General features: G+C 46.7%; 1 protein-coding gene, 1 long non-coding RNA gene, 9 other non-coding genes and 1 pseudogene across 13 annotated transcripts; 11 read left to right on the top strand and 1 right to left on the bottom strand.

The window, feature by feature from the left end:
• Nucleotides 1-1,527: 1,527 nt before the first annotated feature.
• LOC107501613 lies at nucleotides 1,528-4,909 on the top strand. Of its 2 annotated transcripts, XR_001594815.2 has the most exons (12): nucleotides 1,528-1,585; nucleotides 1,888-1,940; nucleotides 2,164-2,250; nucleotides 2,465-2,515; nucleotides 2,858-2,893; nucleotides 3,061-3,109; nucleotides 3,395-3,441; nucleotides 3,618-3,652; nucleotides 3,862-3,898; nucleotides 4,306-4,354; nucleotides 4,594-4,621; nucleotides 4,791-4,909. It is a non-coding gene; the product is annotated as an uncharacterized LOC107501613 (long non-coding RNA). The 2 variants fall into 2 exon arrangements; XR_001594814.2 differs by lacking the exon at nucleotides 1,528-1,585 and having other exon boundaries at nucleotides 1,610-1,940.
• On the top strand, nucleotides 2,007-2,082 carry LOC118603289. The gene has a single exon (XR_004951165.1). It is a non-coding gene; the product is annotated as a small nucleolar RNA SNORD26 (small nucleolar RNA).
• On the top strand, nucleotides 2,320-2,391 carry LOC118603287. Its single transcript, XR_004951164.1, has one exon. It is a non-coding gene; the product is annotated as a small nucleolar RNA SNORD27 (small nucleolar RNA).
• On the top strand, nucleotides 2,714-2,788 carry LOC118603286. Its single transcript, XR_004951163.1, has one exon. It is a non-coding gene; the product is annotated as a small nucleolar RNA SNORD28 (small nucleolar RNA).
• Nucleotides 3,152-3,278, top strand: LOC118603293. The gene has a single exon (XR_004951169.1). It is a non-coding gene; the product is annotated as a small nucleolar RNA SNORD22 (small nucleolar RNA).
• Nucleotides 3,479-3,545, top strand: LOC118603285. Its single transcript, XR_004951162.1, has one exon. It is a non-coding gene; the product is annotated as a small nucleolar RNA SNORD29 (small nucleolar RNA).
• LOC118603290 lies at nucleotides 3,716-3,785 on the top strand. The gene has a single exon (XR_004951166.1). It is a non-coding gene; the product is annotated as a small nucleolar RNA SNORD30 (small nucleolar RNA).
• LOC118603291 lies at nucleotides 4,045-4,113 on the top strand. The gene has a single exon (XR_004951167.1). It is a non-coding gene; the product is annotated as a small nucleolar RNA SNORD31 (small nucleolar RNA).
• On the top strand, nucleotides 4,396-4,522 carry LOC118603292. The gene has a single exon (XR_004951168.1). It is a non-coding gene; the product is annotated as a small nucleolar RNA SNORD22 (small nucleolar RNA).
• Nucleotides 4,910-8,621: 3,712 nt separating the features above from the next.
• LOC118603048 lies at nucleotides 8,622-8,740 on the bottom strand (annotated as a pseudogene).
• A 1,134-nt stretch (nucleotides 8,741-9,874) lies between these two features.
• Nucleotides 9,875-10,065, top strand: LOC118603245. The gene has a single exon (XR_004951135.1). It is a non-coding gene; the product is annotated as a U2 spliceosomal RNA (small nuclear RNA).
• A 1,205-nt stretch (nucleotides 10,066-11,270) lies between these two features.
• WDR74 (WD repeat domain 74) lies at nucleotides 11,271-16,220 on the top strand. 2 transcript variants are annotated; one of them, XM_016127882.2, is made up of 11 exons: nucleotides 11,271-11,399; nucleotides 11,481-11,587; nucleotides 11,675-11,796; nucleotides 13,251-13,326; nucleotides 13,555-13,701; nucleotides 13,864-13,965; nucleotides 14,869-14,969; nucleotides 15,054-15,109; nucleotides 15,408-15,553; nucleotides 15,637-15,693; nucleotides 16,000-16,220. In XM_016127882.2, the coding sequence occupies exons 1-11, from the start codon at nucleotides 11,336-11,338 to the stop codon at nucleotides 16,174-16,176; spliced, it is 1,155 nt and encodes a 384-aa protein (XP_015983368.1). In that variant the 5' UTR covers nucleotides 11,271-11,335; the 3' UTR covers nucleotides 16,177-16,220. The 2 variants fall into 2 exon arrangements, with proteins under 2 accessions (XP_015983368.1, XP_036076328.1); XM_036220435.1 differs by lacking the exons at nucleotides 11,271-11,399; nucleotides 11,481-11,587; nucleotides 11,675-11,796 and adding an exon at nucleotides 11,839-12,624.
• Nucleotides 16,221-16,319: the final 99 nt, after the last annotated feature.

The raw sequence follows: 16,319 nt of genomic DNA, 5'->3' as shown, positions 1-16,319 counted from the left end.
GTCTTTCCCAGGAAATCATTTCTAGTTTTATATTTTATATGAATGTACCTTTCCTGAATTATATCCATGCACTTCCTTTCTTTTCCAGCTCCAAGCCTGTGCTCAAATTGTTTCTTTAACTGGAATTCCCTCCCCCCAGTGTGTTTATCTACCCTTCAAGGCTCAGACACTCCAGAAAGCATTTCTCATTCCCATTCTCACATACCATCTCCCTAACCCGGTCTGTCTACTCTGGGATTTCTATATTTCCCATAGTTTATCTGTTCTATTTTCTATACATTTTGTTACAACTTTTTAATCATGTACTTGACCTAGAAATAGTTATTGAATAAATGAATTTATTCCAGTTCATAATAACTTTGTACAAACTGGAATTCTCTCAATATTGTGCATAGTGTCACTTGTTATGTTACCCTGGGAAACAATATTGTCCCCAAAGATGTAAAAATTGATTTTTGGTTGGGGAAGGGCGGGGGGCAGGACAATCTTAGATATGAAAAAGTTTTCTGGTTCTCCAAAGGGCCACACTACTCAAGCAGATATACAGTATATCAGTGGTATTAAAAATTCTTAGGGGGGATTAGAGGAGGAAATGTCTCTTTAACGCTCCTGGGAGGGGGAGACAACGAAAAAAGATTGAGAAACAGTACCCAGGGATTTGTTTCCTGTGTATTTGCTTGCTCCCCTACTGCCTTGAGAACAGTGAGTGATGATGTTAGTAAAGCACAATCAGAACGCCTGGCTCCAAGTAGAATCAGACTGCCTGGATTTCCACCTTGGCTCTGAAATTTCTTAGCTGGGTAACACCAAGCAAGTTACTTAACCTCTCTAGGTGTCAGATTCCTCATTTATAACATCACCTTAATATCTTCCTCCTAGAGTTGTAGGTTAAGTGAGTTCATACAGAATAGCACATACAAAGAGCTTAGTATATGTTTATAAAACTTGCAGGTGCACTAGGTGTTTATCACAAACGACCGATGAACAAATGCTGGCTGGTCTCAGTAACCAGTCTATAGGTGACTGGGACCACGTTGGCAATCAGGCGGGACTTGCAGGTGGCTCTGCAAGAGCTCTTTTCACCTGGGCCTCTCATCTACAAAATGGAGATAGTTATTGTAGGACGAATCGATTCACGTAGTGTGCTTAAAACGGTGTTCCTTATGTTAGCCTTGCTACAAGCCAAGATTCCGGAGAAATTGGACCGGAGAGCCAGACATTAGTGGCCAGTCAGGAAAAATCAGACCCTGTCATAAGACAAAGGTGGAGCACCTAGCGCCTGATTCACTTCCCGATAAGTCTCCATGCAAAGAACCCCGAACTGAGCCCTGCCCAAGCCCGGCCTCAATTAGACGTGCTTGAGCGATGCCTTAAGGCGCATGCGCGCCGTTTTCGCGCCGCCGGGGGCGCGCACTCCGCGTCCGCCTGCTCGGGAAATCTCTACCCACAATCCCCCAGGCTCTCACGCGCTCTCTTCATGCGCGTGCGCCGACCACAGTCCCGCCCCCAAATCCCGTGGGCCTCTGCGAAGCGGTATTTAAGTGTCTCCTTGTGCACTTTCGGTCTCGTTCGCCCGCTACCCGTGGTAAGTTTTGTATTTTAGGCTGAGGAATGGGTTGCATCTATTTCATTGGTGGGGGGTGGGGGAACTTGACTATGGCCTACAGGCCTGGAAGCTGCTGCAAGGCTTTGTAAAAGACAAAATGGCGGTGGCGGGTGGTGCTGGCGGCCCTCTCTGTGATGAGAATCTTTATCACAGACCTGTGCTGAATTCCGTGAGGATAAGAAACTCTGATGAGACTGGCCTTGCACTGCCGGTACAGTCGTTACTCTGGAAAACAGCGTCTGCGAAATACCCAGCGCTGACCTAATTGTTTTCCTCTGCAGGGTTCAGGTGCAGTTTTGCACGCTAAAGAACCGAAAAAAGCCGTCTTGCTAGGGTAAGTGTTTAAGACTTTTCATTACCACTACTAATTGTTGAGTGTGTAGAAGTTCTATGGAATGTGCTACGGGGATGATTTTACAAATTGAACTCTCTCTTTCTGATGGATTAGTGGAGAAACCATGAAAATTCTGAGTAGCACCATGTGCAGCAAATGTTTGGATTTTTCAGAGGTGTTAAGGCACTGTAAAACTAAGTGAAGGGTGCTTTTTTTATTTCAGATGTGCTTCAATTTAAAAAAATACGTAGTTCAGAAGATGGGGCAAGACTTATCCCCGTGCAAATCAAACATTACAGTGATGCTCCAGGTGTGTATACAGTGTTTTGTGCAATTATGGGTAGGGGCACAGTGGATGGGGTGTCAAATTGGGTCGGCCACTCTGTGATGAACATAAAATGACAAGCATATGACTGAACTTCAAAGTGATGTCATCTTATTACTGAGAAGTGGGCCAAGAATACTCAAGGGTCTTTGAGTGGTTATCAGCAGGTACATAAAATGTCTGTCTTTTCTGTCTCTAGCATCTTACCACCAGTCCTGAGGAATTCAGCTGCCTCCCAGGGTGACGACAGGTAATCGTTTAAATGGGGGATTGTGTGCCTCTCTCCAGTGTTCCCCGCAACCAAGAGAGCAAATGGCCAGTGGAGCGGTGTCGCCTTTTTGCTCCTTCCAGCTTGTTTCTCTTGGAATGATTTTCTTGGGGAGGGAGAGAACCCAGCAGCACAGCTGGTTTTTGAGAGGGTGTGCTTATCCCTCACCTACTTGCCACTGTCAGATGATTTGAATTGTTACGCTGATACTCTGTGAGGTATGACAGTTAATAGCATGTTAGAGTTCTGATGGCAGTTTCTGTTAATGAATTCTTCTTATTCCATCCCAATATTTTTAAATAATCATTTGTCCCTTGTTCACAGGTTGTCCTGATGATGATACATTCATCTATCTTAATGGTGAGTTGCTGCTAATACTGTGGTAAATTAATATACATGTGAACCTATTATTCAAAGGATAAGTTATTGTGGGGTTTTTTGGTTTCCAGAGCCATGATTGACTCATACAGCTTTCTGGTTCCTCTTATTGCTTGTAGTGATGTTTCTTAATCTCTTGTATTTCCTAGATGCCCATTAATCTGCCCAAGGTTGAAGTTGTGGAAAGACTTGTGAGTGGTGAGTACTTGTAACTTGGTTATAGCTTGCCCCAGAGTCCAGTGCCAGTGAGGAGAACAAACATTCTGTCTTACCCCTGTTCTAGCCCCAGAGCCAGTAATGGTGAACCCACTGGGGTTAGCTGGGAGAGAGGATGAGAATTTGTTCCATAAGGAACTGTCCGAGGTACAACAAATGCCTGAAGATCGCATTTGCTTAGTTTTTCTTAGCCCAGCAACCTGTTAACCGTAGCCAGGATAACTTTGGTTGTTTGAAATACTTTACTAATTACGTGATCTTATTTAGGAGCAGTGTGTTCCTGGGTGCTACTGAAAAGCTTCCAGAGTTGAAAGGTTAGTTGATGTCTGGTTTATGCCACCAAGTAGTCAGTTTCTATGATGAATCAAACTAGCTCACTATGACATACATAATGAAAACATTTGAACACCTGAGAAACTGGAGAAGATAAAGATGGGGGGGGGGTGCCTTGTGTAAGGAACTTTCATCACCAACAGCTTTTTTTCCCTAGGTTTTGTTACCAGTAACCTGCTTGTCTACTCAAAGGTGAGTGGTTTCCACATGTTAGCACACACAGTATGCTGGGGAGAAACATGCCTTTTTAGGCTCATCTATGATGACTTACATGGAATCTCGTTCGGCTGATGACTTGCTGTTGAGACTCGGAAATCTGATTTTCTACAAACTGCCGTGGGAACAATTAATGCAGCAAGTAAGCATAATAAGCATTGCTGACTCAGTCTTGTATGTTTCAGGTCCAGCACCTTCTCTGGAGCCCAGGAATGATTTGAGGTAAATCCTTTTGCAACACTTTCAATCTATGGCTGCTATGTAAAAATTTTCAGTTTTTATGTATGGCTTTTTGACCTGGAGACCTGTACAAAGACCATGAACCCATTGGCTTAATCCAAAGTTTATCTCAGACCATTCCTGAATGACTCACCAGTGATGAGTTCAATACCGCCCCAGTCTGATCACTGTGACTGAAAGGTATTTTCTGAGCTGTGAGCTTGCCTTGGAATGAAAAGTGACAACGGAAAATTAAGTAGGCTTTGTAGCCAATAGGAAGTTCTTTGGACTAGTTAATGGTTCCTATGATACATGTATGTTAAAACCTACACAGCCCATACCAGGTGTGCCTTTCCCCCAAGAACGGACTCCTAGGGCTGGTTAAGACACTAGTTCCCATTCTTTTGCAGGGAAAATGTAAACCATATTTCTTCTGCTCAAATCCAGTCTGAAGTTGAGGTGAGTAAACTTAAATGCAAGGTGTGGGCCAAGCTAAAATATCCCAGTGATGAGACATTCACACGTCTTACCTCCTGTCTTTTGTCCCAGAGCCTGTAAAGGTGAACCCACTGGGGCTGGCTGGGGGAGAAGAGGAAAGTTTGTTCCAGAAGGAACTGTCTGAGGGATCATAAGGATTTCTATCGTGGAAAAGGGAGGATTAAATCACCTATTAAAGTATCGTATTCTCCTTCCCCCAGGTCTAAAGAAAGAACAGTATGTTTAATGGTAGGTATCTGCTCACATATTGGTGTTTATTATTATTTAATATAGACACGATAGCTTAAACAGAAAAGCCAACTAACTAGAGGTATAGATAGATTTAAAGGGTCAGTCCCTAATAAATCATAGTGAATATTCTTTCCCATGTAGTAAGAACTTTTCTTTCTCTCTACAGGAATTCGACTGGAGGACATCAAAAGGAATTTTCAAGTCATTTCTTGTATAAACTAGCAGTTCAGATTAGCATGTAATCATTTGTCTTTGTAAATAAAATGTTTTTTTAATCTTCACTGATTCATGTGTATGAGTGGGTCCAGCTGGTCACCAAAATAGGTGGCAACTTCCAGGCCATCTCACAGTATACAATTGGCATCAAACATCTTGTCTTGATCTTCACGTACCATTACATCTGAGCAGAAAATGTGCAAATAGCTACTTGAGAGTTTAATTTCCAAATGGGTTGCATATCCCCACGCAAAACCAGTATTTTCAGATCCATTCTATGGCCCTGGGCAAGCTGTTTTTGGCTTCGGGGTTGGAGGACAGTGGCACAGTGCGTGGGTGAGGTGTTGGCGGGAGGGTGAATGTTCGGCTGTGTCAGAGATTCTCAGTCTCTAAGGCAGCCCTGTGGTTTTCTAAACCTGGAGGCTGAAATTTGCATGGTTAATGTATACGCTGCTCCCCACCCTACCCCCAGGCAATTCTGGTGTAAGGTCTCAGATGACCACCCTGAAACATTGTCATGATCTGACAGGATGGGATATCAAATGGTGATGCATTAAAGGATTCCCACCTACTTTAATATTTACATACCGAAAGCTTAGTCATCTGGGGGATTGCTTCCAAAATCCAAGAAGGCTCAATTTTGTTACATAAAATTATATATGTGTATACATATATATGTGTGTACATGTATATGTACATATGAATATATTTCATACAGCCTATGCACACTCTTAGCTTTGCATCTCTAGATTACTTAATGCCTAATACAGTGTAAATACTGTACAAGTTGTATTGTTCGGGGAATGACAAGGTCTGTATTTAGAACATAAAACCATCGTAGCCCTAACTACATGGTGTACATGTCAGTAACTTTTTTACTTCCATCTGCAATTGGTCTAATCTGTGGATGTGGTGGGCCAACTATGCATTTTGTGTCAGAACTATAGTACAAGAAAGGCAACTGAAAAGAACTTTTAGTGGTAGCCGTACAGATGTGAGAGTTGTCAACAGTAATACAGCCACTAGAACTGGAGGGTTGGTCCTGAGAGGTCAAGAAAAGACCCATGCCAGGACCCTGGAGGTCATCGGCACTTAACGATGGGCCAGGAACCTGCAGATTTGGTAGTGGGGAGAGAACATCCCCCACGTGGGATGAATGGTATGTCAAAGCTACAGAGAGGTCAGAACTAAGAACATGACTGCAAGCAGGTGTGTGGAGCAAGCAAATTGCCCATCTTCACAGAAAATAGCAGGGGAGGAAGGTCAGTCGCCAAAGTCCCAGGGACTTAACCATCACAGCAGGCTGTTCTAGGAATTGATGCTGCGACCCAAACCCAAATCCAGGAAAAGCAGCAAGGAAGTGACGGTGCCAAAGCTAGACCGAGGCTGGCACAGGGGCCAGGCAGGATCCACTGGAAGTGTGTGGTAGACAATGAAGCAAATGAGGAATTGAAGGCCCAAATTAATAGCTACCTGGGCTAAGAAATTTAAAAACGTGGAATGAACAATATGGAGAAAAGGGGGATGCGCCAGGATGCTTGAGGCCTGGCTCCTCACCGTCCATCTGCACGCCGATGACTGGACTGCAGCATCTCTAGCCTGGACTTCTTCCCTGAACTCCAAGTGCAGCGAAGCGCCCCTCACCGACCCACCCGTTCTCCAGTCAGCTATTCAGACCCTTGATTCCCTGTCCTGTCCATCATGTCTGTGGCCTACTATTCCCACCTTAGTTAGTGGTAACAGCACCAACAAGCTGCTCCATCCCAAACCCAACAGTGTACTCACCAGAAGAACCAAGGCCCTGCCTTTGCCTTTGGGTTACATTTGAGAAGAGGGAGAGGCAAAATAAGACACCCAGCAAATAAGATTCTTTGAAATAGCACAGCAGTTCTCAACCCGGGAGGATTATGGCCCCCAGGAGACATTTAGCCAGGGCCCTCTTGGACAGCTCTTAGAAAGGGCCTGCCACAAGACCCCTAGGAACTCTGGATTTTGTTCTTCCACTCAACTTGGCCTCTTTTAGGTGTTTGGACACCTTCATCAGATTTTCTGTCTCTTTAGGGCTGTGGTTGTACACTTGTAGATTAGCGGATGGGTTACATGGGACCCTAAGAATCCCTCCAGAAATTGTAGGTAAAATTGTGTAAGACAAATGTGCATTTATTTGGGGAAGGCCTTCAACAGATTCTCTGAAGGGTGGAAGGATACGATAAAAATGAAAAACCTCAAGTTGACTAGGCACTTTGACCTGTTTCATATTATGCTGGTTTTTAAGTTTATGTCTTTCTCAAGGATGCCAAAAAATAGGAAGTCAAAAATTGTTCCATCAATTAGTATGGAAGAAAGTACCATTAACGATAAAAACAGCTTAAAGAATTAAAAGGAGGATGTAAATTGGAGACAGTTTCTGTAAGCCTTTGAACACTACTTGTTAATTGATAACAGTTTCATGAAAGTAAAACATTTAATTACAAAAATTACATGTACTCGTTAAAAGAATATTCTTCCCTTGGACTCGCTTTGCCTGTCACCAAAGCCAGTAATTTTCTGGGAACTTTTCTGCTTCTCTCCACCTCTGCCACCACAGCCACCTTCATCTCCTGCATGGAGTCACAGGAGCCTTCTCCCAGTTTTCCCATTAGACTATAAACATCACGAAAACAAGGTCCATGTCTGATTTCATCGATCATTGTAGAATGCCTGCTTGAAAAGCATGGACAAATGGCTTTCTATGGAGCAAATGTATTTTCAAGTTCTTGTGGACCCCTCACCATCAGCTTCGAATACTCATGCAGGAAGAGGCAGGGATAATAGGAAGAGAGTGGGAAAGCCGCTCCCCCACTTGTCTGCGTCAAAGAAGGAACAAGCTACTGCCAACAGTGGGGAGACCCAACTGGTGATCTGCCCACCCAGAGATGGGATGTTTAACTGTAGCCTGGGCAGAAGGGCTAAAGCCTACTCAGCTGGAAGGCTGTGGCTTGCCCCAGGCTGGGTCTTACAGAATTTGGAGAAGGTCGGGATTGAAAGAAACTGAATTTTGCTTATGTCCTTGTGTTAATTTTTTATTGCTGTTGTAACAAATTACCAGAAACTTAGTCACTTAAAACAAATTTATCTTACACTTTTGGAGGTCAGAAACCCCAAACGAGTCTCGATGGTCTAAAATCAAGCTGTATCAGCAGGACTGCATTCTTTTCTGAGACTCAGGGAGAATCATTTCTCCACCTTGTCCAGCTTCTAGAGGCCACCCTGCAATGACCCCTTTCCATCTGCAAAGCCAGCAACGGCTCACTGAATCCTTCTCATGCTGCATCACTCTGATACTTGAGTCAGCTGCATCCTTCTTTCCCGTATAAGAACCTCTGTGACCATACCAGAGGGGCCCATCAGATAATCCAGGAGAATCTCTCCTCAAAATCCTTAATTTAATCATATCTGCAAAGTACCTTTTGCAACGTAAGGTAACACATTGAGAGGCTCTGAGAATTAGGACGTGGGCACCTTTGTGGGGGACATTATTCTGCCCCCCACACTCCCGTTGATTCAGCCCTTCCCTGGAGGTTCTGGGTTTACTTACCGGAATCTACAGAAACTGCTTCCATTTATTATCTATCATCAAGACACAGAACTAAGAACCTGGATCTCTTCTCTAAAGTCATAGATTATCAAAAATCTTTTTTTTTTTTTTTTTTTTTTTTTAGGTGAGGCAACCACACAGACTGCAAGGACCTTGTCAGTTTACAATCCCTTATTTTTTTTTTATTTTTTTTTTTATTTTTTACGCCTACAGCACCTGGTCTTCCTAAGTGGTCTCTCATCCAAGTACTAACCAGGCCCGACCCTGCTTAGCAGCCAGAATCAGACCGGACTGGGCTTGTTCAGGGTGGCATGGCCAGAGACAATTATCAAAAATCTTGCTAGCTGAAATCACATCAGTGAGAACAGGGAGGATCCACTCTTGCCTAAAGGATCTCAGCCATCCCTGTACCTTTGACACAGAAACATGGCCTCTGCTTCCAACCCAACTGGAGAGCTTCAGTTAAGGAAGGTTTCTAACAGAACGTTCCACACTTTATTAAGAGAGTTTCCAAGAGAACAGGACCTAAAGCCCCTTTTCAGCCATGGCCTTTCATAGAGCTAGGCTTTACTTTGACCTATAAAAGAACTGTTAATTTAAATTTCCTACACTGTCCTCGGCCCCTCTCCTCTGCCGCTGGATCCTGGGTTTAGGAATCAGAATCGTCTGAAGAAACATTCTTTCTCAGGGCATCCGTTCCCCTCTGTGAAGAGTAAATGGTGGCTGATGGATGTTATAAACAGCAAAGTGTAAGTGGGGTGGGGGTGGATGTGACCAGTCGGGGGCGGGAGAGGCACAGAAGGGAACAGAGAGCCCCCAGGACGCGAGGGGAACGCAGTCCTACATGCCAGCCTTCACCGTGTGTCCTCAGTTCTCACAACCTCCCCTTAAGCGCGTGTTCTGATTCTCCCATTTAACAGAAGAGATAGGAGCCTACGCAACGTGCCTCATGTCATCAAGTCAGGAACTGGCGGGCAGGGATCCCAACTCAGCAATGTGGATTCCACCGCTGGTGCTTGGGAACTGAGGGCTGTCCAGATGTGTCCTGGCCGCCGCTCGCCGCAGCCTCACCTAACACACACCACCACCCGCCCGCCCCTAGAGGGCGCCTGAAAGCCCTCCGGCTGCGAGACTAACGCCGCGTTCTGGGAGAAAGAGACCTTGCAGGCATTGAAATCACGACTTGTAGATGGACCAATCCCAAGAATGTAAAAAAGCAGAGGGGCGGGTTTACGCAAAATACACCAAGCCCATGATCTGGCAGGAGAAGCAGTTAAAAAAAACCTGTTTAAGGTCTGTTTTAGAGAAGCTAGTTATAATTTTAAATAAGATAAGAAGAGACTGAGTTTAAGAAGGATTACCCTTTGAAAAAGAATCTAATTGTTGGTCCATTAAAGTCACCACAACTGTAAAAGTAGTAGTAAGGGTAAGGCTGCCCAGGAGGCGGTAACAACAGTATCGCTTCTCGGCCTTTTGGCTAAGATCAAGTGTAGTATCTGTTCTTATCAGTTTAATATCTGATACGTCCTCTATCCGAGGACAATATATTAAATGGATTTTTGGAATTAGGAGATGGAATAGGAGCTTGCTCCGTCCACTCCACGCATCGACCTGGTATTGCAGTACTTCCAGGAACGGTGCACCCCCTTCGGGGGAATAATACGCTTGTACAAAAAAAGACTCAAATTGTATATTCGGATTCAAAAAGCATTTATTGTTTAGCTTTGAGCTCTTAATTTATAACTTGTTTGCCCGAGTGATGTACTAGAACGTGAACGTGAGTAGTAGTGTTGTGTACTGAACAGAGCTTAGTGCTTAGTTCATGAAAGTTCAGATTGAGTCTGTTAAATGACAGGCTGTTATACCTAAGCCTGTTAGTTAATTTAAACCTCAGTTGTGTCCCTGGCTTTTACAACGAGGAAAACGCGACAACAGGCGATGGTTGGTTCTTCCCCCACCCGCCCCCGCCCCAAAGTTACAGGATTTTAGGGGAAGTTGGAGTTCAGGTTTAACTTAGTTTAGTGTTTTGATTGGCGCAATACAAAGTAGGGGTGTATGCAAATAGATCAATATCAGATCTGGACTCTGAAGTATGCCCATGGTGCCCTTTCCTTGGTAATACAAAAATGAATGTGGAATGTTACGCTCAGAATTTATTGGCAGCTCTGCAGCTGCGCTGGAAATCAACGGTGCTTCTCTGTGGAGGACTTCGATCTGCTAGGGAAAAGTAGGATGCTTTACTCTTACCGATGTAATTTGAAATAGTAAAGTTTCTGATAGTCTCTGATTTCAGAGAACAAAATTTCTCAGTAAGGAAACAGTCACTCAAAGAAAGGGGCATTTTAAAGCTGCAGCTTATTCTTGGGAGAGAAATATTGTTTCTATTAACTTTGTTGATTTAACTCTTGGTTTGAGTTAATTTTTACTATCACCAAACCTCAACGCGAGGAAACAAAAATGACGCCCTTACTTCCAGAGACCTTTCCGAAACGGAGATCTGTTTTAAGATTGTCGATTTCATTCTCCCGTCTTTCTTCGTTTTGTGTCTTTGATACTCGGGATGAAGCTACGTGCCACAATAGTGATTTAAATCGTTTCTAAAGTGGGCTCATTTCTTGTTTTGTACAAAAAATAGAAACATATACCGTGATGCTTTAGAGCAGGAAGAACTAGGCCCAGCATCGCGGTCCACCTACGATGCGTTCCACTCCAAAAGTAAAAGTCAAGTTACTCTTCAGATCCCCGCAAACAAATATCTCTAGATTTCATTTTCGTAAAGGAAAACCTGGCGGAGCAGGCACATGATCTGTATTCTTTCGGCTCTTTGAAACTCCCAGAAACGGTCCTGATCCCACTCGGCGCGCGCTGGTGACGCAGACGCTGCGCCGGAAGTGCGGCTGGAGCTGCCAGGCTCAGAGATGGCGGCTGCGGGGGCACGTTGGAATCATGTGTGGGTCGGCACCGAGACCGGGATCCTGAAAGGTGGGTGGCAGTACCGGGCAGGGGGAAGTAGGGAGGTCGTCAGCTCGCGACCCTCGTGCGATTGACGCTCGCGTCCCGCAGGGGTGAATCTTCAGCGCAAACAGGCGGCGAATTTCACGGCGGCGGGACAGCCGCGGCGCGAGGAGGCGGTGAGCGCCCTGTGCTGGGGCGCGGGCGGTGAGACACAGGTGAGCGGCTGCTGGCCAGGCCCGAGCTGGGGGGCTGGGGCGCCGTTGCCTCGCTCTCCTCGCCATTCTGCACTTCGCTGCACGCAGATCCTTGTGGGCTGTGCTGACTCGACAGTGAGGCACTTCAGCACCGAGGATGGCAGATTCCAGGGCCAGAGGCACTGCCCCGGCGGGGAGGGCACTTTCCGAGGCCTCGCCCAGGTCGACGGGTAAGACCGAGCCCCTCAGAGAGAGCTCCCGCCGAATAACGGCGATCAGCCCTTAGGTGACACGGGCCTACGCTGGGTTACGGGGACCTGTGTCCTGCCTCTTTCGTTCATTCCTATAACAAGCATTTATTTGACACCTACTGAGTTTCAGGCATTGGACGGAATGCAAGGGCTGTAGGTAAACCAGATAAACACAGTACCTCCCTTCACAGAGTTTGCACCCTCCAGTGATTTTCTCCTGATTCTATAATCTTTAGAGTGTCCCTGAGCAAATCATTCAGTAGTTTAGAGCATGATTTTAAATGGGGACTGACAATCACCAATAAGGTGATGAAGCTCCCAAAGTAAAGGACAGGGCAGTGCTAGTGGGTAGGTTACTGGCCTAGCTTACTTCCAAAGATGAAGAGAGGAGGTTGTGACAGGTTATGTAGGTTCAGTGGTGATAATTCTGACAGGTGAGGTCCAGGATGCTGTGAAAGATTGGCAGAATTTCAACAGGTTAGAGAAAGTGGTAAGTGCATTCTAGGAAGAGGTTACTGCCTGGGCGGAAGCCAATTATTGATTGGTGTCAGGCTACAGGGTACCTTTCAGGGAAGATATAGCATTTGGAGGTTGAAGCTGAGGAAGCATTTTAATACAAGATGGACAAGGTAGGGTTGAGATTAATTGCAAAGGGCTTTAAGTGCCAGGCTGAGAGATTTGCACTTTTGTTTTTTGGTGGTGGGGAGTCACTGGTTTCTGAGCGAGCAGTGCTGTGGTCAGAGCTCTGAGCCTGTAGGAGTGTGGAAGATGGAGCGAGAGCAGATGGGAGATGTTGACACAGCCCAGGCAAGCGATACAGAGCCTGAACCAAGGTGGGGAGGGTGGGCAAATGTGAGAAAGAGCACAGGCTCCCGAGGAAAGACTTGCTTGGGCTTCTGGGGAGGGGTACTTAGAGGGAGAGATTGACATGTAGTGTCTGGAACCCAGTACAGGGAACTCAAGAGAAGAAGCTGGTGTTTGACTTTGGTCAAACCCTAAATCCAGACCAGTCTCATTGTAGTCCTTTCAGTTACTGATCCTGACCCTTGGTGTCCGACTCAGGTTTCAGAAAGACTTGCGGGCCGGGTACTCCCAGATGTAGCTGTGGAGTACAAAGGCACTCTGCTTTGGAGTATCGCAGACTTGATTTCCAGCTCTGGTTCTGATATTTGCAGCCAAGTAGGCAAATCTTTTAATTGCTCAGAGCTTCAGTTTCCTCACCTATAAAACTGGCAAACCCTCGCTCTGTTGAGGAACTTAAATAACAGACAGGAAGCTGGAAGTTGTCAAGCCCTGTCCAGACCCAAGTTACCTGGAGGCTTCCTTTGGAGTCTAGTTAATTTGGGGGTAGGCAGAGAGGGGCCTAGAAAATACTTTAACATTTCATCTATTTTTTTATTTTTAACTTAACTCTATTCTCCCTCTGCCTGCAGCACCCTCATCACCTGTGTGGATTCTGGGATTCTCCGAGTCTGGCGTGACAATGACAAGGAGACATCCGCTGACCCAGTGAGGTTCCCCCGCCCTGATTCCGGTGGTTTGGGAAGGCTGGGGCCAGGGTAGGAGCCAAGTGCGGGCTTTCAGGGAGGAAGAGTAAGGACTCTGTAATTGACTCTAATCTTCCCTCTTTTAAAAATTTTTTTTTTTGAATTTTTATTTGATTCAAACTGATGACATGTTGGGAAGCAAGATCTCAAATACGCTCTAATCTTCCCTCTTATCTCCCATTCTTTTCAGCTCCTGGAACTGAGGGTGGGCCCTGGGGTGTGTAGGATGCGCCAAGACCCAGCGCGCCCTCATGTAGTTGCCACGGGTGGGAAGGAGAATGCTTTGAAGGTGTGGGACCTACAGGGGTCTGAGGAGCCTGTGTTCAGAGCCAAGAATGTAAGTGACAGGAGTGGGGAGGGGCTTGGTCTCAGGTCCACAGAGGCTGAGGTCACTGTGAACCAGAGACCAGGTGGGCTTTAGGGGATGATGATGGAGGGCTGAAGGGAGTGGCACATGGAGCTCCCCACAACCCTGTCCCCTGTCTACCCACCTCACCAGGTACGGAATGACTGGCTTGACCTGCGAGTTCCCATCTGGGACCAGGACATACAGTTCCTCCCTGAGTCTCAGAAGCTCGTCACCTGTACAGGGTATCACCAGGTGAGACCCCAACCCACCCCTACGTCCTGGGCTTAAGCAGCCTCCTGAAAAAACAACCTCCCTGCATAGGCACGGCCCCCATCCTTTTTCACAACCATCCTCACCATCCTTCCATCCCTGAGCTGTCAGAGGAGGGAGCACTCCCTTGCCTGTTTCAGCACCATGGCCTTCTCTTACTGCATTCTAGGATGGAGTTTCCTAACAGTCTGATTCTTCCTTTTCCTCCGACCTAGGAGAGAGGAGAGGTGAAAGGAATGTCTCTTTCACAGTAGAATCACATGGTTCAGGTGTCATGAGAGGACATTGGGCTGTCTCAAGAGAACTGGGTTTCTGGTCCCAAAGCAACCTCTGATTTGCTTCAGGACCCAGGCCTGACCCTCTCCTTTCTGGCCTCAGCATCTCAGGTTTATAGGAAAAGCCCAACTGGGGATCTTTACAGCTGGTCTCATTTGAAGTCCTAAGACCCAGGCAGGACCAAGTCACTGTATTTACCGTTTCCTTTGCTCTTGCATATCGGAGTCTGATCTTGTTGATATGCATCTGCTCACAACACACTAGGGCTTCCTCTCCTCCCTTGTTCAGGCAAAACTTTTCTGTCAATTGGACCAATTTGCTTTTCCATCCCAAGATGGGAGTATGCGGGATGGAATGCTCACATATGCAAACCATGGGAATGCTGTCACCTCCCAACCTTGGGGATCTCTCACCTCAGCCCCATCCTGAGCAGCTGTCTCCCAACCCCAACACTCAGAGAAGAGGGTACATTTCAAATAAGAAAGTTTTTTGGAGGGTGGTTACAAACGGGAAAGCAGTGTATGAAGGACGGGATGAAGATGTGGGGAAGCCACAAAGGCGGGGGGGATGTGGAGTGAGGATACCTTTGTGACATCTGTCTTTCTCCAGGTCCGTGTCTACGATCCAGCCTCCCCCCAGCGCCGGCCGGTCCTAGAGGCCACCTATGGAGAGTATCCACTGACAGCCATGACTCTCACTCCTGGGGCCAAGTGAGTGTTTAGAGGGCAGAGTGGGGTCAGGAAGGACTCCCAGAGGCTCCTGCTGACTCCACCTGCCTCTGGTCTCCTCCTCAGTTCGGTGATCGTGGGGAACACTCACGGGCAGCTGGCAGAAATCGACCTTCGGCAAGGTAGTAGACTGGGAGCCATGGGGGAGGGGAGGGGAGGATTCCCTCTGAAGCAGTACATCTGACAGGTGTCAGATTGTCTGGGTTCAAATCCTGGTTTCAAAAGCAGTATGACACACAAATTCCTTCAACTCCCTGTGCCTTAGTTCCTTCACCTGTAAAATGGAGATATTAATGGTAACTCCTATCTCAGCATTATGTTTAGGATTAAGTATTGAACTATAAAGTGATTTGAACAGTAAACAATAAACGGTTGTTGGCTGCCTAACCGGCGCTGATGTCCGTCCCCCGCCTCCTCTAGGACGCCTCCTGGGCTGTCTGAAAGGGCTGGCAGGCAGCGTCCGTGGGTTGCAGTGCCACCCTTCAAAGCCCCTACTAGCCTCCTGTGGCTTGGACAGAATCCTGAGGGTACACAGGATCCGGAATCCACGGGGCCTGGAGCATAAGGTGAGAGTCTGCTGCCTCCTCTGCCCCCATTCATGTTTCTATTTTAGGATGTTTGGCTCCTTAAGGCTCCTCATCTTTTGCAGGTTTATCTTAAGTCTCAGCTGAACTGCCTTCTCCTGTCGGGCAGGGACAACTGGGAGGTAAGCAGTTGGGTCTGGGAAGGTGGGAGCTATAGGTGGGCGCATAGATGTGAGCATTTATTTCTCTGTGGGAAGAAACTGGAACTCTCTGTCCACCTACCCTGTTACTTAATTTTTGTGAGGAATGTTAATAGGTACAGTCCTGACAGGGTTCCCACCAAGAATGACAGGAACATGGATGGGAATGGCTTCCCAGAGCAGGACATAAAAGCAGTGGTACCTGGAAGGGCTGTTTGTCAGCCAGGATCTCCCTCCCTGTGGGGTATTACTGGGCCCCTGATTCCTAAGCTTTTCTCCACTCACCAGGATGAGCCCCAAGAGCCTCAAGAGTCCAACAAGGTGCCCCCAGAAGACACAGAGGCAGATGAACTTTGGGCCTCTTTGGAGGCAGCTGCCAAGCGGAAGCTTCCTGATTTCGAGCTGACCCCAGGGTCTCTGCCAACCAGACGGAGAAAGAAGCGGCCTGGCTCCGCCAGCCCCTGAAGAGCCTGTGCTCACTTTGTAAATAAACAGCACAACACCCACCATGACCTTGAGCCTTTTATGATGGGAGAAATGAAAGAAGGGTGGCTGCTTTCTGAGCTGGGACGGCAGGATATCTGACGTCACAAAAGCCGGGTGGGAGC

Source organism: Rousettus aegyptiacus, unplaced genomic scaffold (assembly GCF_014176215.1).
Source record: "Rousettus aegyptiacus isolate mRouAeg1 unplaced genomic scaffold, mRouAeg1.p scaffold_m13_p_5, whole genome shotgun sequence".
In the NCBI taxonomy this organism is placed as follows: Eukaryota; Metazoa; Chordata; class Mammalia; order Chiroptera; family Pteropodidae; genus Rousettus; species Rousettus aegyptiacus.
Note: the sequence above shows the minus strand (reverse complement) of the source record. Positions and strands in the feature narration are given on the sequence as shown.